We start from the raw sequence: 27,545 nt of genomic DNA, 5'->3' as shown, positions 1-27,545 counted from the left end.
CTTTACCCTTGGATTTGGACTTAGAACCTGAAGAACCTGTACCTTGTTCAGAACTCCTTCCCCTTATAAGCAGTGCCTCAGAAGATATCCCCATGTTGACGTTAAGCTTTCTCAAAGCCTTCCCTTGAATGACTGAGATAATAGTGTCGACACTCAGAGTTTTATTCGTGGAGCACATTATGTTCTTGAATGACTCATAAGACGCTGGAAGAGAATTCAGCAACATACATGCCTGTTCTTCATCTTTCATCACTTCCTCCATATCCAGCAATTTATAAACTAATTTATTAAAGTTGCTGATGTGATCCTCTAGATCTCCACCCTCTGTCATCTTAAAGTTATACTACCACCGCTTCAAGTGTAGGCGATTTTCAGAGAATTTTTCCGCATAGACATCCTCTGACTTCGCCCATAACTTAGCCGCAGTTTTCTCCCTTACGACGTTGTAGATAACCTCATCCATGAGACATAAACGGATTGATGATAAAGCTTTCTTATCAAGAGTATTCCAATCATCATCAGTCATAGTAGACTTTCGCTCCTCAAGAGCACCATCTTCACTTTGCTTGATTAAGGAACTCATCATCTTGATCTTCTAGAACTCATCATCTTGATCTTCCATAACTCAAAATTATTTTTCTCTGAATACTTCTCAATATCATACCTAGTGCTTTCCATTATTACTAATCCCTCATATTCAGATCTGTGCCCTAACGATTGCTCTGATACTACTTGTTCAGATTTTGGCTTATGGAATCACACAGATCTAGATCTAGGATAGCAATCCAATGACACTAAGCATACACAAGAGAACACAAAGATTTAACGTGAAAAACCCTTACGGGAAAAAACCATGGCACAAAGCGACAGATCTCCATTATGAAAGCATAATTTACAAAGAGAGAGGACTTACCCCATTCAAACACTCTCGAATCTCACCCTTGCTACACCCTTGAATAACCCTAAAACCCTTTAGAATACCTTTAGGAAGCCTTAGAATAGCCCTAGAGACCCTTGTTTATAGTTTAAGAAACTTCCCTTTCGCACCCTTGCAAAACCGCCTCAGATTTTCGTAGTCCGCACAAGATCGGGACTCGAATTTACATAACCTTAACTAGTTGAGCCGAGTCCTCGATCAATCGGGCATATTGGATAAATCTAGGCGTTCCTCGGGGGTCAAACATGCTTGCTATGAACCCAGAGATATACGGTGAGCAATCCTCGACTAGTCGAGATGCTCACTCAACTGGTCCAGCCAGACCCTCGACTGGTCGAGAGACCCAAGACCCTTTTAGATTGAAAGCTTCTGACAACAAACTCTAATAGAGACATGGGTGCTTATGATAGTGTAATGCTTGGAGGACTCCCAAATCGAATAGAACACGTCACCAAAAAACTTCTAACTAATAAGAAAATTATTTGCAAAAGCTATCGAATTTTATGCATGACTATCACTTTCTAAACTTATAAAAATAAAATAGAAAGAAGAACTTGACGACCCACACTGATATAATTACATACAAATCTTTTAGCTCTAATTTATCTTGTCTTTTTCTCATGAGCATTTATTCTAATTAGTTTTAGTTTCAATTCTTTCACTTATGTCTAATACAATGTTATATCAAGTTTAGAGTTTTTAACATAGTTGCTGCTTCTGTACAATGCATTATTGTAGTAAGCTGATTAATTAATATAAATATATGTGACTATGATGTTAGATCTCCAAATTACTAAGTTCTTAATAACTTTCTAATAACGACCTGCTGAGCATATACCATGACTATCTCACGACCATCCACTTCCGACGTACTGTTAAATCTTTTGATTACGTTTCTTTTGTTGAACGTATACATTTATATTTGGACTAATAAAATTAGCATCAAATTATTTTTAAAATTTTTTTGTACATTTATTGTTTTTACTAAGAAACACACTCAAGTTATCACTATTCTAAGAAAAATCCATGCTTTTAAGATAAAAAGTTTATGTAGGAGGGACTAACCTTCTCTTTTATGAATTGTTCAATGATGGTTTGATTACTTTAACAATTGGTGATTAAGTAGTTAGGCTAATAATCACAGATATAATTCTAATTGGATATATAGGTGCGTTAAGTCATAAGTCATTCAATTTAATTTAAGTCAAATATGAATATACCATGTCCATCATTTAACATATTTACACACGTTTAAGTAAAATTAGATTATTTGTTTCACATGTAGTTATGTGTTTGGATTGAACAAAACCAATTTGATCAGCTGTCTTTTAGGATATTTTCTATCTACAGTTGGGCCAATAATTTCTACTATCCTGATTAACTTACCAATACACAAATTTCTTTGGTGAGTCATCACCATTTAAAATGGTAGGAATAGGACGAACGGAGGCTAGTGCATGCCGTAGGAGATTTACAATTCTCTTATGTGGACGAGAATGTTGAATAGTAGTTCATCTACGGTGGTACACAACAGATGAATGGCCTAGGTTACTGATATTGGGGCCCACTGTCAGAGCCAGAAACGCGTGTAAAATGTACAGTGGTGAGGAGGAGTACCGGGTAATTTCTGAATCCAAACTCCAAAGGCAAACGTCGAATACTTCTCTTGCTGCCAACCAATCGTTTTGGCTTTGGATGAAAACACGAACATGTGGCGTAGGACGCGGATTTGGTACTACCCCCTCCTATCCCGAACTCGGCATATGCAGTCTCTGAAGGACCAATATTATGTATGAGTTTTATCCACACCATCTATCCATTTTATCATATTATTATAGAGTATAATGCAAAAGAAAGACATATTCAATTTCAAATGGACGACACAATTGGAATTAAATTTTTACAGTTGAAAAATTCTTGGGGGCCACGGAAGATTTGGATGAAGTTGATATTTATTTTATCCCTTATTCCAGGTCTATGTGACATTATGAACAGATTGGATTGAAATTAAACATCACGGTGGGCCCTAGGAAGGTTACAACGGTGGTCGTCACTATCACCGCTGCTTCCTGTAGTGTGGTCCACTTGACCCTTCGATCTACCTTAATTTTTAGCATGTACTTAAAATAATATAAAAAAAATGGATGAACGGTGTGGATAAAACCTTTATACATCACGATGGGACCCTCAGAGTCTCTGCCTGTGCGCTCGGGACATGCGCGGGTAGTACCCAATCCGCGTCCCGCGGGGCATCAGTATCTTGCGGCTGAAATATAATAAAATGATTCGGTAACAGTCAACGTGAGGGATACCGGTAATACTTCCATTGTAATTTCGATCACGTGTGTGCTATTGAAGTCGTTCACCATGTGGATCCCACTATCTAGATTCTATATGTTGAAAATTAGACCGCACATAAGATGTTAAAGGATGCTAGAACGTGTGAACCGTTAAGAAGATTGACCAACGGTTTGAATTCGATGCACATGTGTAGCACACCCAGTGATCTGAAAGGCCTGATTTTTTAGGCATGGCATTTAGAGAGTAGGAATTGCTTGATGGATAGATCTAATGTCACACATATATTTTTAGTTTCCACGTGTGAGGCGAGTGAGCTCACGTAGTGTTGTCAAGCGAGTGCACCTACCATTTCAACAAGGATAACGTACGACGCCGCAAACTAGGACGACATCACAGGTTAGTTCGTTGCTTCAAATCCTGGGCTTTGTATTTTTCTTGGGTAAGGTGATAGTTCTCCACTATTTTAGAAATCATGTTGACTTGTCCAGCATGCAGGTGGCAAACTTGACCAACAATCTGGACCGTCCAAATCATAGGACTCATTGTGGATAGTGCATAAATTTTGATGATCAGACTTTGAACGGCTGTTTTTATTTAAAACTTGTCATTTGATCACTTTGATTTTTGTCCACAAATATTTGGACGGTTGGGATCAATGTAAATGTGTGACACCAGTTCATTTCACCTTCCACTTTGATCTCTTTGATTTTAAGGATTCATCTCCATCCAGAAAGTTCCCCACTGCTTGGACAGTCCAGATAAACGGACACCTGTGCCACCTTTGTGGTGGATGAATCACCACCATCTTTAAAAATGGTCAACTGACTTTTTTTCTAAAATCTTTGAGAACCTTTGTATGAGGGTCCTTAGGGCATTTAGGCCTTCGACATTGGATGGTTCTTGAGTTTCAAACGATGAAGGCAGTTCAACTCTTGTAGTGTGGTTCACTATGACCACTGCTTCCTGTAGTGTGGTTCATTTGATCTTTCGATCTACCTTAATTTTTATAGTAGATACTTAAAATTATATAAAAAAAAATAGATGAACGGTGTGGATAAAACTGTTATACATCGCGATGGGACCCTCAGAGTCTCCGCCTGTTCGAGCTCGGGACGTGGAGAAAATGACCACCGTAGACAATACCTTTTATCCAGCGGTTTTTATGAGGGAGTACAAACTTAAGCTACCAACTTAGACTAGCACGTGCAGACAGCGACTTTGAGGACGAAAATACCCCTCCCTTCCTTTCGAAGACGTGCGCTGACCGCCCTCCAACCGATAGTTGTACGGACGGCTCAAAAGAGATCAAAGTTACATGGCCCCACAGCTATGTATTTATAATATCCACAACGTTCATCCATATTTCGAGATCCTTTCGGAGCATTATCCAAAAAAAAAAAAATCATATCCAAAGATGAACTGGACCACACCACAAAGAACAGCGGGAAAACTGATTTTCACCGTTGAAAATTTTATAGGGCCCACCATAACATTTATTTTACATCCAATCTATTCATAAGGTCACAAAGGCCTGAATGAAGAGGAAAAACAAATTTCATAATGATCCAAAACTTCTGTAACCCTAAAAGGGTTTCAATGGTAGACGTTCAATTCCTAACTGCCTTTTACAGTGTGGTCCACTTGATAGTTAAATCTGTCTTATTCTATGTCTCAAGCTTAATATGAGCTTGCCAAATAGATAGACGGTTTGGATATAACACAAACCTCATGATGGGACCCACAAGGCGGTGGGGATTACAATAGCAAAAAATAATAATAAAAAAATAAAAAAAAAAGGAACCTATGGCATGGTTTTCTATAGCTACGGATTATAACCGTAGCCATATCCATAGCCCCTGCTTTTTCAATAATTGTAGCTCTACGATCAATCGCGGCTCCTGCGATTCCACCGCAAGTCGCTGTCCCGGTCGGCGATCAATCGCAGATTTTAGGATTCCACCCTCGATCTATGGCTACGGATTATAACCGTAGCTATAACTGTATCCTTATCCTTTTTTATTTTTTATTTTTTCACATGGAGAATTTTATTCTACCTACATTTTTCTCTAACACATATTTATATAAATATGTATATATAAGCATATAAAAAAAATTTATCTCTTTTTTTCATTTATTTTTTTATTCATATAACAAGAATATCTTCTAAACCAAAATTAGTTACTTGACGTACCATATATGATTTTAGGGCTGAAAGTTGGGCGGGCTCAACCCGACCAACCTGTGACCGACCCGACATTGGGTTGGGCTTGGGAAGGATGTATCGAGTTTGGTCTTGGGGTTGGGCCATACAAACATTAACCCGATAAAACTTGGGTTGGTGTCGAGTTGAGGTCTTGGGTTGCCTGACCCAACACAAACCCGATTAAGATATAAGTTCCTTATAAATTAATTATAATTGAGTGCAGATCATTTGTGTTGAAGGCAAAGGAAATTCCAATGCCTCCCCTCAAGCTAACAAGATATGTCGGATTTCCCTCTCCCAAATAAATTGCTTGATACAAAATACGACTTGTAATGGAGTAGTTGTCCTATATTTTAGCTTGTTTGTTTAGAAAAAAATGCATGGAAATGATCGTGAAGTGAAGGGAATTGACCGTGAAATGAAACAAAATTGTCGAAATTAATTGACTGTGAAATGCATGGAAATGACCGTGAAATGAAATGGAATCACCGGAATTGATCGTGAAATGCATGGTAATGACCGTGAAGTGAAGCGAATTGACCGTGAAATGTATGAAAATGACCGTGAAGTGAAGTGAATTGACCATGAAATGCATGGAAATGACCGTGAGGTGAAGGGAATTGACCGTGAAATGCTTGGAAATGACCGTGAATCAACACGAAATGATTGAGAATGACCGTGAAATGCATGAAAATGACCGTGAAGTGAAGCGAGTTGACTGTGAAATGTGTGAAAATGACCGTGAAGTGAAGGGAATTGACCGTGAAATGCTTGAAAATGGCCAATGATTCCAACATTCTCTAACTTGGGATAATCATGATATTCTTCAATATGCAATGTATTATATGGTAATTCATTAATGATCGAGATTCTACTAGATATTTTAATGGATCCTATAAAGTATCCTGAATTATTTGGTCAATTGGAACTATCGACATTAGACTAACCAACCTAATTATTTTCCAAGATTCCATCGGGTCGATGGTGGAAAATCCATTTGAGCGGGGCAAACATGAATTTCAGCGGGGCAAACATGAAATTGAGCGAGCCAAACTGGAAATTGAGCGGGACAAACTGAAAATTGAGTGGGCCAAAACGGAAATTGATTGGGACAAATGGAAAATTAAGCAGGCCAAACCGGAAATTGAGCGAGACAAATTGGAAATTGAGCGGGACAAACTAAAAATTGAGCGGGCTAAACCGAAAATTGAGCGGGCCAAACTGGAAATTAGGTGGGACAAACTACAAATTGAGCGGGCCAAACTGAAAATTGAGTGGGCCAAACTGAAAATTGAGTGAGCCAAACTGAAAATTGAGCGGGACAAACTGAAAATTGAGCAGGCCAAACTGAAAATTTCCAGGGAGGCTTGCATACATTGTAACATGTGGGGGCCTGTGCCCCGGGCTTAATATAGTGATTAGGGAAATAGTATGTGGTTTGTACCACATGTATGGAGTCAACAAAATCCTTAGAATAGAGGTGAGGTTTTACATTGTTAGACTCTGCAAACTTATTTTTTTCTTCTTGTAGTTTTACTTTGACCAGCCATTACTTTTGGGCTTGTCCTTCTTATTTCTATTTGTAGTTCCTCTTGGAGGGAATCAAAATAGCTGAGTTGGCAATGATGATATTTCTCATGCAATAAATATTATTAAAAAATAATATTTGAACACTAGAAAACTCGATGGGTTGGAATGTATTTAATTTGGACACGAACACTGCATAGGCATAAATTTGGCATGCCACATCTAGATATAATTAGATTATCATTTTGTAAATGGCCAATGATTCCAACATTCTCTAACTTGGCATAATAATGATATTCTTCAATATGCGATGTATTATATGGTGATTTATTAATGATCGAGATTCTACTAGATATTTTAATCGATCCTATAAAGTATCCTGAATTATTTGGTCGATTGGAACTATTGACACTAGACCAACCAACCTAGTTATTTTCCAAGATTCCATCAGGTCGATAGTGGAAAATCCATTTAAGTGGGGTAAACATGAATTTCAGCAGGGCAAACATGAAATTGAGCGGGACAAACTGGAAATTGAGCGGGACAAACTGGAATTTGAGCGGGCCAAACTCGAAATTGAGCGGGACAAACTCGAAATTGAGTGGGCCAAACTGGAAATTAAGCGGGATAAATTGAAAATTGAGCGGGCTCAATTTTTACCTTCCGTTGCTCAATTCATAGGTTCCCTAGCTGAATTTCTAGCTTCCCTCGCTTAATTCGTAGGCTATCTCGCTCAATTCCTAGCTTCCCTCACTCAATCCCTACATTGCCTCACTAAATTTCTATGTTGCCTTGCTCAAATCCTAGGTTCCTTCGCTCAATTTCTAGGTTCCTTCGCTTAATTTCTAGCTTTCCTCACTCAAATCCTAGGTTGCCTCGCTTAATTCCTAGCTTCCCTCACTCAATTTCTACCTTCCCTCCCTTAATTTCTAGCTTTCCTCGCTCAATTCCTAGGTTGCCTCGCTCAATTTCTACCTTCTCTCGCTCAATTCCTAGGTTACCTCGCTGAATTCCTACGTTACCTTGCTCAATTTCTAGGTTCCCTCGCTCAATTCCTAAGTTGCCTCGCTCAAATCATAGGTTTCCTTGCTGAATTTCTAGGTTCCCTCGCTTAATTGCTAGCTTTCCTCGCTTAATTCCTAGGTTGCCTCGCTGAATTTTTTGGATCCCTCGCTCATTGTCTCGGTTTCCTCGCTGAATTTCTTGGTTGCCTCGCTAATTTCTAGGTTTTTCGCTCAATTTCACCTTGCCTCGCTCAATTTTTTAGGATGCCTCGCTCAGTTTCATCTTGCCTCGTTGAATTTAACGTTTGCCTTGCTGAATTTCATGTTTCCCTCACTCATTTTCTAATTTGTCTTGCTTAATTTTTAGTCTGCTTCGCTCAATTTCAACTATGTTTAATTTTTTTTCATTATGATTCTCTAAGTAGTGAAGGTTGCTCTACTTATGTGTGTGGATTAGAGAAGCATGATACTCGGCTACGTCTATTCAAGCAATCCCCATTTTCCTTCTTGTTGCACCTCTCATCCTTTTGATTTATAGGAGCTCTATTTCACCTTCTTCTTGTAAGATATAAAGGTGATCTTATATTTGAGATACGGGGGACATGGTTGCAATTCACGGAAATGGACTTTGCCCTCATAACAGGGCTTAAGACTGGGAAGCTTACAATACCAAAAAGCATCCCATGAGTTATACATTAATGAACAAATACTTTAGAGAATAACTAGTTTTTAAGAAGCATTTATTAGATGTGTTAAATAAATTAGTTGACACCAATAAGTACGAGGATGTTGTGAATGTTGCTTTACTTATGTGTGTAGAGTGTTTTGTTAGGGGAACTGAATCGAAAACTATGTGTGACATGGATTATATGTACTTAGTAAACTCCATAGAGGATTTCTATAGCTATCCTTAGGGTAGTTTGGCCTATAATACAATGTCGCAAGGGGTCGCAGCTGCTGTGATGGCATCAAGTGCGGTTCACTACAATGTATATGGTTGTCTTTCCTTTGCAGGTAAGAAATCTTTCTTTATTTTATATGATTATATTCAATTGTGGATTTTTATCCTCATGCAACTTCTTTAAAACAGATATGGGCTGTAGAGAATTACCGGCCCTATGAGAGTGTGTTATTTCATTTGTTCCCTCGTAAATTTCACTCTTCATTCAATATTGAGGCTGGAAGGGTTGGAAGTATAACAAAATATATGCAATTTTTGAGAGTGAAGCTGTAAGTATATGTATTTCTCCGTTGTTCACTTTGCTTGATTTGACACTTACACTTCGTATATTAACATCAGTCTGGGTTTTTTTGCAAACTATCTTAATAAAGAACTTGAAACCCACCTTACGAGAATGAGAAACGGACGCTGTTGGTTTGCTCCGTGATAGTTTTCAGGTGAGATATCATGAGCGTTTAATTGAAATGAAATGTTGTTTAATTCACCTTGGAGGGAATAGACATGTAAAAATTCATCAATATACTGTGCAGTGGTCGCACCTTGGAGGGAACAAACATGCAAAAATTCACTATACATTGGAGGAAGTCGAAAGCGTATGATTATTTGTCTGTAAGCTGTAAATGATACTTGTTGTAAGCATGAGATGAGAATGATAATTTTGTGAAATGTTGTATTATATATGGTGTTGTATATTTCCCACACAATTTGTACTTCAGGAAAGTTTATAATGAATTAAATTTCATAACGTGTAAATGTTTCTATCGCTCAACTTTCATGCTTGTTTTGTTCAACTTCTAGTTTGCCTCACCTAATTTTAAGTTTTTCTATCTCACTTTACACTTACCCTCGCTCAATTCCTATGGTCTTGCTCAATTTCTACATTGCCTTGCGGAATCCGTAGGTTCTCTCACTCAATTTCTAGCTTCCCTCGCTCAATTCCTAGCTTCCCTTGCTCAATTCGTAGCTTCCCTCGCTCAATTTTTAGGTTGCCTCGCTAAATTTCTAGCTTCCCTCGCTCAATTCCTATGTTCCCTCGCTCATTTCCTAGGTTGCCTCGCTTAATTTGTAGGTTCCCTTGCTCAATTCCTAGCTTCCCTCGCTTAATTCATAGCTTGTCTCGCTCAATTTTTAGGTTGCCTCGTTGAATTTCTAATTCTCTCGTTCAAATCTTATGTTCCCTCGCTCATTTCTTAGGTTGCCTTGCTTAATTTGTACGTTCCCTCGCTCAATTCCTATGTTCTCTCGCTCAATTCCTATGTTCTCTCGCTCAAATTCTAGGTTGCCCCGCATAATTCCTAGCTTCCCTTGCTCAATTCGTAGGTTGCCTCGCTCAATCCGTAAGTTCCCTCGTTCAATTCCTAGCTTCCCTCGCTCAATTCTTAGGTTGTCTCGCTTAATCCGTAAGTTCCCTCGCTCAATTCCTAACTTCCCTCGCTCAATTCATAGGTTGCCTCGCTCAATCCGTAAGTTCCCTCGTTGAATTTCTAGCTTCCCTCGCTCAAATTCTATGTTCCCTCGCTTATTTCCTAGGTTCCCTCGCTGAATTTCTAACTTCCCTTGCTCAAATCCTATGTTCCCTCGCTCATTTCCTAGGTTCCCTCGCTGAATTTCTAGCTTCCCTCGCTCAATTCATAGGTTGCATCGCTCAATTTCTAGCTTCCCTTGCTCAATTCCTAGGTTACCTCGCTTAATTTTTAGGTTGCCACACTGAATTTCTAGCTTCCCTCGCTCAAATCCTATATTCCCTCGCTCAATTCGTAGGTTGCCTTGCTCAATTTCTAACTTTCCTCGCTTAATTCGTAGGTTGCCTCGCTCAATTTTTAGGTTGTCTCGCTGAATTTCTAGCTTCCTTCGCTCAAATCCTATGTTCCCTTGCTCATTTCCTAGGTTGCTTCGCTCAATCCCTCGCTCAATTCCTATCTTCCCCTCGCTCAATTCCTAGGTTGCCTCACTCAATTTTTAGGTTGCCTCGCTGAATTTCTAGCTTCCCTCACTCAAATCCTATGTTCCCTAGCTCAATTCGTAGGTTGTCTTGCTCAATTTTTAGCTTTCTTTGCTCAATTCGTAGGTTGCCTCGCTCAATTTTTAGGTTACCTCGCTGAATTTCTAGCTTCCCTCGCTCACGGTCAATTCGCTTCACTTCACGGTCATTTCCATGCATTTCATGGTCAATCTCGATGATTTCGTTTTGATTCACGGTCATTTCCATGCATGTCACGGTCACTTCCCTTCACTTCACGGTCATTTCCATGCATTTCACGGTCAATTCGCTTCACTTCACAGTCATTTCCATGCATTTCACGGGCAATCCCGACGATTCCGTTTCATTTCACGGTCATTTCCATGCATTTCACGGTCAATCCTGACGATTCCGTTTCATTTCACGGTCATTTCCATGCATTTCATGATCATTTCCCTTCACTTCACGGTCATTTCTATGCATTTTACGGTCAATCCTGGTGATTCCATTTCATTTTACGGTCATTTCCATGCATTTCACGGTCATTTCTCTTCATTTCACAGTCATTTCCATACATTTCATGGTCATTTCCCATGCATTTCACGGTCATTTTCCTTCATTTCACGGTCATTTCCATGCATTTCCTGGAAATTCCTGAGATTTCAACCCAAGCCCAACCCAAGTTTTATCGAGTTGTTGTTTGTATGGCCCAACCCCAAGACCAAACTCGATACATCCAAACCAAGCCCAACCCAATGTCGGGTCGGTCATAGGTTGACTTTCAGCCCTAAAATTATATATGGTACGTCAAGTAACTAATTTTGGTTTAGAAAATATTCTTGTTATATGAATAAAGAAAGAAATGAAAAAAAGAGAATTTTTTTATATGCTTGTATGTACATATTTATATAAATATGTGTTAGAAAAAAATGTAGGTAGAATAAAATTCCCCATGTAAAAAAAAAAAGAAAAAAGAAGAAACAAAAAAGAAAGTGCATAGGGGTACGCTTATAGCTACGGTTATGATTCGTAGTCATAGATCGGGGGTGAAATCGCGGAATCCACGATTAATCACTAATAGGGACAGTGACTTGCGGTGGAATCGCAGGATCCGCGATTGATCGTCGAGCTACTGTTATGGCTACGGATTATAACCGTAGCTATATCCGTATTCCCCGTTACCAGTCTTCTTGAATGTCTATCGTTGAAACCCTTTTAGGGGCCACACAAGTTTTAAATCATTACGAAATTTGTTTTTCCTCTTCATCCAGGTCTCTATGACCTTATGAATAGATTGGATGGAAAATAGATGTTATGGTGGGCCTTACAAAAGTTTCAACGAAGAAAATCAATTTTCTGCTGCTCTGTGTGGTGTGGCCCAGTTGATCTTTGGATATGATTTTCATTTTTTTATAATGCTCCCAAATGATCTCGAAATATGGATGACCGTTGTGGATATAATAAATACATAGCCGTTGGGCCATGTAACTTCGATCTCTTTTAAGCCGTTCGTACAACTCTCAGTGGGAGGAGCGTCAGCGCTCGTCTTCGCAGTGAAAAGGAGGGGTAATTTCGCCCTCAAAGTCGCTGTCCGCACGTGCTAGTCCAAGTTGTTAACTTAAGTTTGTATTCCTTCATAAAAACCGCTGGATAAAAGGTTTTGTCTACCGTGGTCATTTTCTCCGGGACATGCGGGGTTAGTGCGTCCCGCGGGGCATCAGTATCTCGCGGCTGAAATATAATAAAATCATTCGGTAACTGTCAACGTGAGGGATACCGGTAATACTTCCATTGTAATCTCGATCACGTGTGTGCCATCGGAGCCGCTCATCATGTGGATCCCACTATCTAAATTCCATATGTTGAAAATTAGATCACACATAAGATGTTAAAGGATGCTAGAACGTGTAAACCGTTAAGAAGACTGACCAACGGTTTGAATTCGATGCACATGTGTAGCACACCCAATGATCCGAAAGGCCTGATTTTTTAGGCATGGCATTTAGAGAGTAGGAATTGCTTGATGGATGGATCCAATGTCACACATATATTTTTAGTTTCCACGTGTGAGGCGAGTGAGCTCACGTAGTGTTGTCAAGCAATTGCACCTACCATTTCAACAAGGATAACGTACGACGCCGCAAACTAGGACGACATCACCAGTTAGTCGTTGCTTCAAATCCTGGGCTTTGAATTATTCTTAGGTAAGGTGATAGTTCACCACCATTTTAGAAATCATGTTGACTTCTCCAGCATGCAGGCGGCGAACTTGAACAACAATCCGGACCATCCAAATCATAGGACTCATTGTGGATAGTGCATAAATTTTGATGATCAGACTTTGAACGGCTGTTTTTATTTAAAACTTGTCATTTAATCACTTCAATTTTTGTTCACAAATATTTGGATGGTTAGGATGAATGTAAATGTGTGACACCAGTTCATTTCACCTTCCACTTTGATCTCTTTGATTTTAAGGATTCATCTCCACCCAGAAAGTTCCCCACTACTTGGACAGTCCAGATAAACGGACACCTGTGCCACCTGTGTGGTGGATGAATCACCACCATCTTTAAAAATCGTCAATTGACTTTTTTTATAAAAAAAAATCTTTGAGAACCTATATATGAGGGTCCTTCGGGCATTTAGGCCTTCGACATTGGATGGTTCTTGAGTTTCAAATGATGAAGGCAGTTCAACCCTCGTTTTTATTATTCGTTTGTGTCTGGCTCAGCCCATTATGTGAATTGGGCATGGCCCAAAATTCGACGGCTGTGATCGATGTGGGTGTAGTCCTTGATTTGGAGATGTGGGTTGGGAAGATGAGCCAGGCCTGTATTTCCGTGGCGCTCTCAGATTTCTACATGGCTCGTAATCACAACACGAAACTTGTTCTCCACATGAGGGATTCGAAGAAAGATATCGTCGGTGCTGCCGCCGAGGGTATTTTTCACCTCTTTCTCCTATGTTTCGTTGTATAGTTGCCAATCTCAAATTTTTCGTTGTTGTTGTTGCTGCTATTGTTGATTTGTTTCTTAATGGTGTGATGAGATATGGTAAACAGATATCTCATTCAATGTAGTTGGTAGGCACTGACTCTCAATTAAGGCTGTACACGAGCCAAGCTAGCTCGAAAAGCTCGCTCGGCTCGGCTTGATCTAGCTCGACTTGACTCGTCTTGAATAACGATTCAAGGCGAGCCAATCTTCAAATGACCCAGCTCGTTTTGAAAACAAGCCGAATTCGATCATAGTGGATCTTAACCCGACTCGACTCGAACTCGGCTCGGCCCAAAGCTCGAGCTCGAGCTCGGCTCGACTCGAATATATATTATATTATATATATAATATATTGTATTTAAAAATAAAAAATTAAATATTATATATATATATTATTAATTGAATATTTGATTTGGGAGTTGGGTCAGTGTAGGTTTGGTCAATTGGGTCGGGTGGCTAGGTTGAGTCGGGTGCCGATTGGCTCGAGTTGCTGGGTTGAGTCAGGTGCGAGTTGGGTCGAGTTGGGATCAGGCTTGACTCGACTCGAGGTAAGCTCGCCTCGACTCGATCCACTAGCTCACCTCAAGCTCGACTCGAAATTTTTAAAAAACAAAATAAGCTCCGATGGTAAGGTCGAGCTCGAACTTGAGGAGAGAACGGACGAGTCAAGCCAAGCTTGGCCCACCTTGACTCGACTCGGCTCGATGTACAGCCCTACTCCCAGTGCAATCCTGTTAAAAATGGAATTTTCAGAATTCCATTTTGAAATGGGATTTTCGGAATTCCATTTTGAAACCTGTTGGGATACCCGCTTAACATGTTGGATGGCGGAGATAGCTCGATAGGCTCTAACAGAATCTCAGTGCTCCTAGCGTGAACTCAACGATAACTCTCTTTCACATTTTGAAATGGGATTTTCAGAATTCCATGAAGCATTTTGGGACACCCGCTTATCATTTTGGATGGTGGAGATAGCTCGACAGGGGCTAACAGGATTTCAGTGCACGTAGCGTGAAGTACTCAATGATAACCCTCTTTCACAAGGAAATGCATTCTAACCAAACATTTAAAAGAAAAAAAATATATATATATAGCCGACTCAACTGCAGTTTGCACTGGCCTCAGGTCGGTTCCTTTACAGGGTACTGGAGATTAAGCTTATTTAATAAGCACTTTACATGGGGCCTACTATGGTGTGTGTATGATATCCAAACCGTCCATCGAGGTCTTGCCACCATGAGAGTTGGATACTTTAGATATCAGTCCAATTCAACTATCATGTGAGCCACGACTTGAATTTGAAGGTTTTTGAACGGGTGTCTATTATTTTCTGTGATGGGACCTATCATGTTGTGTATAAGTCTTCCAACGCATGCATTGGGAGAGCCTCAACAGGATGATGGGACTTCCCAGAAATAAGACAGGTATAATGTGGGTCACACTGTCTAAAAATTGGTAGTCCCAGTTGGACCTAGCAACGTCTGACCAGGTCTGTGGGGGCCACTGCAATGTATCTGTTTATTTACTTTCCGTTATCCATCACTTTTTTCATATCATGTCAAGGTATGGACTTAAAAATGAAAAAAAATAATAAGCTTGAGTCGCATTAAATGAACAAACCATTAAATGCAAGATTCATCTCCTGTACAGCTGACTAGAGTACTGGATCTAACTCATTTTTCGGCCCGCTCCTTTAACATAATTTGAGAAAACGGAAGAACAGCGTGGATAAACAGATAAATCACGATTGCCCATGTAGATTTAATTAGTTACACGTTGCCCGGTGTGACTGGTGTTAAACGCAATCCGCTTTCCTAAAATTCTTTAAATTTTTTTTTTTCTATTAACTTTTTAGTACACCCACTGTCAGATCACACTTCACTGTTAGCCACCCCTACTAGGGAATGGATGCCAGGACATTGGTGTTGAAACGAGGTATCTTTCACTCAGTCTACCACTCGAGCTATGCATTTGGGTGTAAAAAATTCTCTAAATTCACATGATGGCCCACCAGCCTATTTTTGGGAGCTTTTCGTTTCATGTTAGGGAGAGGCAGCTGGACAAGTTGGATGCCATGCACGGGACTCGTGGGGCCCACGAGATACGACATAAGGAGGAACCGGCCTTCAATTGGTATTTTGCAATGGTATGGTTAGAAGTTTGCTAGAATACTTATAATAAGATACCTGGGGCCTTAGCCTTGGACCAACTATCATCTTTAAATGATCCTAACCGTTCGTATGATGCTTCTCACTTTGTATAGTGTATACATCAAATCAAAACTCTCAATTGAATGATTTCAACCCTCTGATAACTTTATTCTTTTGCTTTGAATATGGACGGTCACCATCTCTGTATACTAAAAGGGTTGGAAGTAGTATTCAATCTAACGGTTATTTCGGGCATTCCTAATCAAGGGGCCTTAACACATTAATGGTCTGAGTCATTTGAGGAAAAAACACAAATCCGGCTGCTACAGTCCCGACGTTTGGTATCCAAATAGGTAGGCATGTGTTCTAGCAAGCGTAGCGAAGGGGCATCCTGATTGGTTATTTATAACTGTATAAACTTCCAAATCAGCTGTCTCTAGCCATGAACGGTTAATACTGTGGGTGGGCTAACCGTAATGTATCTTCTTATCCGCGCCGTCCGTACCTTCTATCAGACCATTTTAAGGTATGTGAACAGAAGTGATGCAGATCTAACGCTCAAGTTGGCCACACCAAATAATAAGCTTGGGTTGCATAAAATGCACGGGGCATTAAAAGCAAGAGTCATCTGTAGTGTGGTCCACTTTAGCGTTGGATATGTCTCTTTTTTTATGAACACATCTTAAAATGATCCGAGAGAAAAGATGAACAGCGTGGATAAATAGATAAATCACGGTGGGCCCGCCCGGGCCCACCGAACTGCCCGATGGTAGCTAAGACGGTGGGGGTAGTACGCAATCCGCGTCCCTACGAAGAGGCCGAGTTCCTCTGCAGCGTTTGTAGAATAAGCTTATTCTACAACTATCAGGGGACATCGTGATGTGTGGATGACATCCTATGTCCCTTGGAGGCGAAAATTCAAGCTAATCCAGAACCCAAGTGGGCTACGCAATGTAAAATGTCTAAAACCACTGAAATCCAATGGCGTGGCCCACCTGAGTATTGAAATGGCCTGAGGTTGGTTGTTGAGGGTCAAATATTGCATATTAGACCCAGTTGTTGCATAGATTTACACGCATGATACCGCTTAATGGCCTGATTAATCGTGTTTGTAATGCAGAGTGTATGTACGAGCCTGGACCGAAAAGGGTGCTTAAAGCATGGACTTAACGCTCCAATAACACCAAAGCATGGGACGGACTCCAGAGACCCAAGATCAACAGAATTACACATCAGGGACCCAGAAAAATCGAGAAACCGAAGCTCAAACGGCCTGAAAGTCAGCCAGAATGCAAGATCACAGGGTTTCTACCATCCGTTCGGTTCGAAACTTCACATATGGCTAAAGACCAAAAATTAACCGTTCATGTCAAAATTCAGCCATTGGATCCCTCTGGAAGTGGTCCAATGAACAGATCAGCCCCTTTAATCGTTATCTGGGACCCGCCTGATATCTGGATATGCTTCAAAGTTGGTTTAGACGGTCTAAATGAGATGGCAAAACGGATGGATGGATTGGATTTTGCTTATACATCAAGGTGGGGCCCATTTTATGCGAGCAGTGTACAGCGGAAGGATGCACTCGCCGTACATCGAGCAGACAGAGTCGGTCAGCAGGCGCTGACCCGACGTCCGTGTTTTAAGAGGAAACAGGGACCCCGATTCGCAGCAGGGCTTTGCAAGTGGGCCAATATCAGCATGTGTTTTTATGATCCACACCGTTCAACGTGATCAGGAGGCCAAACCGACCGCACACTGATCTACGGTCCGATTTTTCAAAAGTAGTGCATGTACAAGGAGTCCAAAACGCCGGTCGGATGGATGAAGAACAGAGTCAATGGGCCGCAATAGTGGAAGTAAAAATCATCCCTTTCTGAACCAAAATTCGACTGCAAGGCCAATGAACGGACCTGATCTACAAAAATAATATCACAAGTAGGTCACGCAGAGATCAGCGCTACCCCTGTTTTCGCGTCCGGCCCCTGGCCGATTTCTACGATCATTATACAGCCATGATGATGATCGTATGAACGATCTGGACCGTCCATCGGGTAGACCATCCCAAAATATCCCAGGGGACATTGTTCTCTTAAAAAAAAAAAGAAAAAGATTTAGCGTATGCAGCACCCGTTCTCTCGATGCGGAAGTCCTTTCGCATTGATTCGCAGCGACTGCTCCCGGCTGCGTAAACTGATGCGAAACCAACTCCAACTCGATCTCAGACTGTCAGGAAAGGATATTAAGGAAGGCTGGAGGTGGCTGAAGAGAGGAGTGCAGCCGTGAGGGCTGGAACGTGGGATGAACGTAAGGAAGAAAGGAAGAACCAGGGAAGGAAGAAAGGAGTTGAAACGTGAGAGAGTACAGGAGGGTTTGCTGCTGTAACCGTTTGGAGAGCAACCGTGGGAGTGCACGGCTAGGGAAAAAGCGGGAAGACAGAGGTCGGTTTTGGTTTGTGCTCGGTGAGGAAAACATCGGCTGCAGGAGTGAACGAGCAGGGTGGGGTCTTGGCTTTGACGAAGGAAGAGAAAAGGAGAAAGAGGGAGGAGCCTGGTCTTTCTCTTCCTTTACTTTATATTTCCTTTATTTTTTAATGTTCAGCCCATCCATGTGTAGCTAATCCTCTTAGCTGGGGCTAAGAGGTGAAGCCTGTAGCAAGATGGGAGACACTATTTCATGCATTTAATTTAAATTTCTGAACTGAACTTGGTTTTAAGTTGATTATTAAAGGAATATTTTCTCAGTCTTTAATGGTCTGTTGTGACTGAAATTACAATGAGTTTGCAATGGCTTTGAATATTTCTTTTTCTCTATTTTTATGTTTATGAAGTCAGGAAGCCCTGTTGTTCATCATTGCTCCATGGGCATGATAGGATGACAATACCCTTCCTGATTTTCATACGTTGTTGGTTGGTTGGTAATTAGTTTAATTCTGTTGTTTACTTTGTCTCCTGGGCATGGTTTGATGATGGAATCTATTCTAATTCATATACCTTTCATCTCTTGAAAATCAGATCAAAGGAAGTCTAGTTAAATTCCATGATTTCTGAAGCAGGCATAATTTCTCCCTGATCTCTACAAGTGGATCCTCTGAATCCCAAGTTTCTTCTCGCTGAATTCCTTAAAGTTTTAGATAATTATTCCACAATTATTTCTTAAATTCTATTTGGTTTAAATCGCATCCTAGACTAGTTCTATTTCTACCTAGTTTCAGGAAACGTACAGGTATCAGTCCCTGTGGATTCGACCTCGGTCTTACCGAGTTTATTACTACGTCACAACCCTATACTTGGGGAGTGAACATTGGTGCCCATCTTATCATCGCCATGACCCAAATCTTTCTTGTGTTTTGGATCGGTCTGATTTTCTTGAAGCTGGGTGAACTTGAAGGCGTTTACCCTATAGACAATTTGGACGTGGGCCCTACATCATTATGGGCCCCACGCACGTACTTGCAGAGGAGTCACCGGCCTCAAGGAATTTTATGATAGGTAGTTGACATCTTTATGCCCCATGTTCTTCTCATCTAGAACGTTGGTACGTTGACTATTGAATCCGACGTTGTGAATAGAGAATTTCCTGAGAGATGATCTGGCACAGTTGGGTTGAGGCTAACTTGTCATCCAACCAACCACTACTGGTTCCTATAGAATGGTCCACCTGATAATTGGATCTGCTTCATTATTGGGATATGGAAAAAGGGATAAACGGTGTGGATACAGAATACATACATCAAGGTAGGCCGCACCCTATTGGCTGAGTCCAGTGTTTGAGGTATTTCATTTTACCACTGCATGTGGTATCGATTCTTTCAGTCAGATATAGTAAAAAAAAAAAAACCTAAAAAGTCTTGGAACGCATGTGATCATGCTGACTTTGATTTTATTTTTTAGTTCTTAACTTACCTTCTGCTACTTGGACCAACAAGGGCCCAATGACTGACACCTGGCACATGATGAGTTGGATCCAGACCGTCCATCTTGTATCCCTCGACATGAATGTTTGAAGACAAAAGTCAAACCGAATGGTTGGTAGCAACCATATGAACATTGGTGTTGAAATGTACGGTGAAGATGAAAGTGGATTTCACAGGAGATATGACAAGTGTGGATATATACTATCAAGAGCTATATATGGATAGGACAAGTGTGGATATTGCATCTGATTGGGTCAGATAATAACAGCCATCCAATTGGTTGACTTTGAACAAACAGTCGAAGGCAAAAGGTCAAAGCTCCACATTCAATGTGGAAAATCTGACGGCTAAAATTGATCCAAGATAACATAAACCGTTTATTCTCTTCTGCAACTGATTATCAGCTGATTCACTACCTCTGAATTCAATCTTCTCCTTTTGTGCATGATAGTGTTGGACCTGTTGAAGAACGTCGGAGTCAAAGCAATCATAGGGCCCACAACCTCATCCCAAGCCGAGTTTGTGGTGGATCTTGGGGACAAAACTCAAGTGCCCATCTTGTCTTTCTCAGCTACAAGCCCATCTCTCAATTCAATCAGAACTCCCTACTTCGTCCGGATTGCACAAAACGATTCGTCTCAGGTCAAAGCAATCGCAGCCATTGTTAAGGCCTTTGGATGGAGAGAAGTGGTCCCCATATACGAAGACACTGATTATGGCAATGGGGTCATACCATTTCTAACCGACGCCTTCCAAGAGATCGATGCCAAAGTCCCATACAGGAGTGTAATCCCTCCTTCAGCAACAGATGATCAGATTCTTGAAGAGCTCTACAAGTTGATGACCATGCAGACTAGGGTTTTCGTCGTCCACATGTTTTCTTCTCTCGCGTCTCGCTTTTTCTCGAAGGTGAACGATGTTGGAATGATGAGTGATGGGTATGTTTGGATCATAACGGACGGATTAACGGAACTCTTGGATTCAATGGATTCTTCAGTCATCGACTCCATGCAGGGCGTCTTGGGTGTGAAACCTTACATCCCAAAATCTATAGAGCTTGACAATTTTACAGTCAGATGGAAAAGGAAAATCCTCTTAGAGAACCCAAACATCACAAAACCTGAGCTAAGCATTTTTGGGTTATGGGCGTATGATGCCGTCCACGCCCTGGCAATGGCGGTAGAGCAAGTTGGAGTGATGAAATCCAGCTTCCTAAAGCCTGAAACCAGCCAAAATTCGACTGATTTAGCAAATTTGGGAGTATCCAAAATGGGCCCAAAACTTCTAGACGCCATCTTAAACACCACGTTCAAAGGCCTTAGCGGGGAATTCAGTCTCTTCAATGGGCAAATGCAATCGTCGTCCTTTCAGATAATCAATGTGGTTGGAAAAGGAGGAAGGGGAATTGGGTTTTGGACGCCTGTATCTGGACTTTCACGGGTGCTAAACAAGAATACTACTAACAAAATTTACTCAACCACCATGGACGATATTAAGTTCGTCATATGGCCAGGAGAGTCGAAGGATTTACCGAGGGGTTGGGTGATACCGACAAGTGGGAAGAAGTTGAGAATTGGGGTTCCAGTGAAAGATGGATTTAGTGAATTTGTGAAGGTGGAAGGGAATCCTAGTAACAGCTTGATAACCGCCACCGGGTTCTGCATAGATGTGTTTGATGCTGTAAGAGAACAATTACCGTATGCCCTTCCTTACGAATTCGTCCCATTCGAAAATGCAAATGGGCAAAGCGCCGGCACTTATGATGATCTTATTTATCAGGTCTTTCTTCAGGTGAGGTTTTTTTTTTTTTTTTGGGTGCATTTTCAGTTTATGGAGTTAGTGCCTGTTTCGGTGCAACTTAAAAATGAATTTATCTCATTTTAGTTACCAATCATGGTTTAAAAAGCACGAAAACTCGATGAGTTGAGTCCACTCAAAAACCTGGGTGAGTTTCTCGAAAACTAGTATGAGTTTTTGGGTATTATATATTAAATATTTAAAATATAAATAATATTAATTTGTGCCAAGCCGAATTGAGTTTTACTGATTTTTTCGAGTCGAGTCAGGGTCTTCTCAAGTTTTGAGAAAGTCATGACCATTGAGTTCTTCCCGAGTCTTGGCGAAATCTGGTCAGGTTGAATCGAGTCGAATTGGGTTTTTAAACTATGACTGTAAATATGTATTAGAGATGATATTTCTTGTTGGTAAGGGTTAAAAATAATCTTAACAACAATCACGATCTCTAATACATACAAAGGATCAGTCCAGTATTACTACTCATTAACTAAAATGAGACGAACACTTTGCAAGTGGCACCCATACAGCCATTAGACTTGTCCATGTAGTGAGTTAGGATCGGCAGCATGGACACATATGCTGAACTGGTCGATGATCCGAACTGTCCATGTTCTTAACTGTAAAAAAGCTTTGGTCCTATAGTCTCACTTCGTGATTATCCTGACCATTGATCGTTGTTATTGAACGTGCCATTGGAAAATTTATGTTTTCAATGTTCTAATTTGATCCGATGATATTGATGGCCAGAATCATATGTTCAGCATAATTTTCTCATGGAGTTCATATCAAATCTAGAACTTGGGTGTTCTGATTGTCTAACCATCTCAGCATGTGGGCCCATTATTGAACGTGCCATTGGAAAATTTATGTTTTCAATGTTCTAATTTGATCCGATGATATTGATGGCCAGAATCATATGTTCAGCATAATTTTCTCATGGAGTTCATATCAAATCTAGAACTTGGGTGTTCTGATTGTCTAACCATCTCAGCATGTGGGCCCTGATGGGCCCACATGCGGAGATCCTAAGTCCCTACAAAACCAAGGGCAAGTTCTCACCTGACTTGGCCGAGTTGACTCGTTCTGGTCCAGCAGGTGCGATATTACCATTACACATTGGATTGCATTTCAGTTATATTATTTCAAATGGGTCTCATTTCTTTTGTTTGACATTGGATCATCAGAGATTAGATGCAGTGGTGGGGGACATGACGATCGTAGCCAACCGATCTAAGTACGTAGATTTTACTTTACCCTACACTGACTCAGGCGTGTCCATGGTAGTGCCGATCAGGGATGATGAAAGGAAGAATACATGGATTTTCTTGAAGCCTCTGAGTAGGAATCTATGGCTGACAAGCGGGGCTGGCTTTGTCTTGACGGGCTTTGTCGTGTGGCTCCTTGAACACCGGATCAACAAAGAGTTTAGGGGCCCACCATCCCATCAGATCGGCATGATGTTCTGGTTTTCCTTTTCAACGCTCGTCTTTGCACACAGTTGAGTAATCATCTTTCCTCTATTTAAATTTCTCAACATTTAATCCATACTCTTGTGGGATCGGATCCTGTATTTTCCTAGTAATCACACTAATTGGATGTTTCTAACCATCCCATCAATGGCTTCCATTTGGATGGTAAGGAAAGCTTATGGGAAATGGCCCACACAAGTGTATCGATTGAATTTTTTTTTAAAAAAAGTGTATTGATTGAATAGGTTAGCATTCTTCGCATCAGATGGGATTTTTGGTGCATTTGGGAGCACTAGATCACAGAAGTGGGGCCCAAATTTCAAATTTCAACGGTTAAAGAAAATATAAATGATTTTCTATTTCTGATTAATTTTAATGGTTGCAGAGGAGAGGGTGATAAGCAACTTGTCAAGGTTCGTTGTGATCATATGGGTGTTCGTGGTCCTCATATTGACTTCTAGTTACACTGCAAGTTTGACTTCAATGCTGACCGTCCAACAGCTCCAGCCCACCATAACGGACGTCAAGGATCTCATCAAGAACGGGGATTACGTGGGGTACCAGGAGGGGTCTTTTGTGCTGGGCCTCTTGAAGAGGTTGAACTTTGATGAGTCCAAGCTCAGGGTCTACTACTCCCCTGAGGACTATGCTGAGGCCTTGTCAAAAGGAAGTGGGAATGGTGGGGTTGCTGCCATCTTTGATGAGATCCCCTACATCCTGCTGTTCCTCGGAAGGTACTGTGGTCTCTACACTATGGTGGGGCCCACGTACAAGACGGATGGATTTGGATTTGTGAGTCTCTCTTTTCTCTCTCTGACTGTCCTAACTGGGTGACTAGTAGACGTTTAAGGACTGTTAACATAGAGATAGTTGACGGTCTGGATCTAACAAATAGATGTATATATATTAATCAGAGGTCAGGATAACATGATTTTCAGGTTATGTCTAGGGTTGTCAACGGCCGAACTATAACCTGGCAGAGGTCTTTGATCCATGACGGGTCCAAACAAACAGGCTCGAGCCCAGCCCATGATGATTATGCAACGCTCCTGCCTGAGCTCGAGCCCGATTTCGTGCAGCATATGGGCTGTTCATTAAGTGTGCCCCATCATACATGAAACTAATCTGCCCCTTTAAATCCTAAATGGGATGGACCATGAAGATCACGAGCCTAGCCCAGTTCTTAAAAAGTTTTAGGCCCTGGGTCCGGCCCTCAGGTCTATAGCGTTCAGCTCAAGCCAGGCTTGAAATCCCGATATGCCAGCCCGACCCATTGACAGCCCTAATTGTGGCCTATCTCTGGTGGGTCCCACGATTTTTAGTAGATATTGGTGGTGACCTGACATGGCAGATTTTTATTGGGGCACACTATGCTGTCAGAGGTGAAGTTGAGCACCTCCACGGACTAAACAACTTTCAAACATGTTTTGCAGGGCGCGGATTCACTACTGAACACTTCAGTAGAGATATTGCTACTGAAGTGATGTGGTCGCGTTTCAGTGGCAAAAAAGATAGTCTCGGTTGAAAGCATTTAATGCTCCTCCGTAAAAAAAAGATACGCCATTCACTGGCCACGTTTATACTCGGTCTCGGAAACATCCTCATTTTACTTTGGTTCACGGAAAGCAGATTAGGTACTGAGTAACTCCGTACGCCACAGTAAACTCCTTGGCCCCACGGTAACATATGTATTTTATCCCCTCCGTCCATCCATATTACCAAGCATTTTAAGAGAATTAGACTAAAAACGAATCATATGCAAATCTCAAATGGACCACATCATAAGAAAAAGTGTAAATTGAATGTCTACTATTGAAATTTTTTTCAGGGCCACGGAAGTTTTAGATCAAGCTGATATTTATGATTTCTTTTAATCCATGTCTGTGTGATCTTTTGAATAGGTTGGATGACAAATAAACATCACTGTAGACCTTAAAAAGGTTTCAATGGTGGAAATCATTATTCCCACTGTTTTCGGTGGTATGGTCCACCTGAAATCTGGATATACTTTAAATTTGGGCTCAATCGCTCGAATCAACTGTAAAAACGGATGGACGGCGTGGATAAACCACATAGACTCAAGATGGGGCCAACGAAGTTGACTCAGTACAACCCAACTGAAGTTCTTCATTTTTCCCTCTGCAACATCTCTCTCCTCTCTCCCTCTCTCTGTTTTTCTGCGCATGACCCATAGTAAATTTTAATTTATCTTTTCTTCCCAAATCTTTCAAGAGTTGGGATTTTCTTTTGATAATCAGGCTCATGATTTTCCAGTACTTCGAATTTGCTTGCTTTGATATTTGAATTTCAAGCCGATGTATGATTTTGAAGCTACGGCCACTGGGAATGTCATAGCTAATCCGCCGCATCTATCCTCAACTTGTGGAAGGCACTTTATTGTATTCTTTTATTAGGAGAAATACTGAAGCTCGAGATGTGTCCATCACAAGATAAACAGAGAGATAGGAAGAGTCAGGACTGGTTTTCTATGGTCGAGTACAAACGTGACCAGTAACGGCGTTTCTCTTTTGTGACGGAGGTACATTAAATGCTTTCAACCGAGGCCTAAGTTTTGTGCCAATGAAAAAGCGACCACATCACTTCAGTAGCAACATCGCTACTGAACTGTTCAGTAGCTAATCCGCGCCCTGTTTTGCATGGCCCAATCTCTAACAACCGAACATAATCCAATCAAATCCTGCCACATGTAATCACCATGGATGTATGTAGTTGGCAGGGTCACCATGTAATTTGCAGCTGTTCATCATTAGGAAATGATGCGTGGTAGGTGTTTCAGTGAATACTATCTATCTCTAGCCCGCTTGTCATGAATCTCCTGCGCATGAAGATCAAACCAAACAGATAATCTTATCCGTATGGATGGTGCCCTTCAAATGGAAGGCTGAGATATGAAAACAGATTCAACTAGTGGAACTGATTTATAGGATCATCTATTGATGTGCTGTTTTACTAAGTAATACAAAGGAAATCTCAGTAGAGTTAAACAACTCTATCCAGACCGTCAGTTCTTTTGGCCCTATATGCATGATCAAGCACGGGCCCAGCCATTGGGCCTATTGATTCCAAAATTCAGTACGTTGCATGAAAATGCCATGTTGGTTTCCTCATTTCTTTCATCTTCAATTTACAGGCCTTCCCCAGGGGGTCCCCTCTCGTACCTGATTTTTCGAGGGCTATCTTGAATGTTACAGAGGGAGATACAATGTTGGAGATTGAGCAAAAATGGTTCGGACAACAAACGGCTTGTTTAGACCGATCAGCATCACAGGCTTCTGTCACTTCCAACAATCTAACCCTTGATAGCTTCTGGGGTCTCTTCCTCATCGCTGGTACTGCTTCAGCTCTGGCCTTCTTCATATTTCTAGTCCGCTTTCTCCACCAAAATTGGCATATTTCACCTACACCAGATGAGCCTATTACCTTTCGACGGTGGATCTACCATCTTGCCAAACGCTTTGATGAAATAGACCCCTCTTCTCATACTGCAAAGAAGGCCGCGAAACTCGCTGCCAAGACCACCGCCGTACCCACCACTGAGACCACAGCCAAACCCATGGAAGGTCAGGTGACTGTCGTTGAGGGCATTGATCGAACTTCACCGAATCATACTAATGCTCAACAGAGTCCTACAACCATGTCGGATGTTTCAGATTTCAATCCACGAGGAGGAGGGACCCCATCTTCGGAGATTGGGAATAATCAAGGTGCAAGTACCTCTGTAGATATGCATAACAGAAATGCAACTGGAGAGATAACGGAAATAACTGAAAATAAGTACTTAAGATAGATTTGTTTATTCTTGCTTTTCTAACTGTTTCACATATTTAAACTTGCATATTTATTTGTACAAAAATAATGGGCCTTTTGGGCATGTGGCAAATTCTTTTTAGAACCAAACATGTGTAGGTAAACGTTTGTTGTAAGCACTAAAATGGTTTTAAATGCATTTCATAATGATTCAATGGTTTAGATTTGGTGTGGTCTACCACTTGATTTATATGATACCGGGTCAATAGATTAGTGAAAGGATTAGTCAATTTGGGTGCACTGGATAAGGTAAAATCATTGATTTCTATTGTGTTGGGGCATACAGAAGACTATAAAATGGTGGAGTGCTTTCTTGAAACCTTAACCTTTTTTTCTTAAATTTTTATTTTTATTTTTAATTTTTTTATATAAGATCCTATCCCAGAGATCATCGGAGTTCTAGGGTTATGAGCCTTGGATATGTCAATCCCTTGGCTTCGCCTAGAGAGAGAGACAGATTCTCATCTCTCATTCCTCTATATATCACACATTCTAC

The 27,545-nt window shown here is 41.0% G+C and overlaps 1 protein-coding gene across 1 annotated transcript; it reads left to right on the top strand.

Moving 5' to 3' along the window:
* Positions 1-13,646: 13,646 nt before the first annotated feature.
* On the top strand, positions 13,647-27,211 carry LOC131217633 (glutamate receptor 2.7-like). The gene is made up of 5 exons (XM_058212573.1): positions 13,647-13,836; positions 20,407-21,746; positions 22,937-23,249; positions 23,607-24,013; positions 26,373-27,211. The coding sequence occupies exons 1-5, from the start codon at positions 13,647-13,649 to the stop codon at positions 27,027-27,029; spliced, it is 2,907 nt and encodes a 968-aa protein (XP_058068556.1). The 3' UTR covers positions 27,030-27,211.
* Positions 27,212-27,545: the final 334 nt, after the last annotated feature.

The sequence above is a fragment of the Magnolia sinica genome, chromosome 10, assembly GCF_029962835.1.
Source record: "Magnolia sinica isolate HGM2019 chromosome 10, MsV1, whole genome shotgun sequence".
Taxonomy (NCBI): Eukaryota; Viridiplantae; Streptophyta; class Magnoliopsida; order Magnoliales; family Magnoliaceae; genus Magnolia; species Magnolia sinica.
Note: the sequence above shows the minus strand (reverse complement) of the source record. Positions and strands in the feature narration are given on the sequence as shown.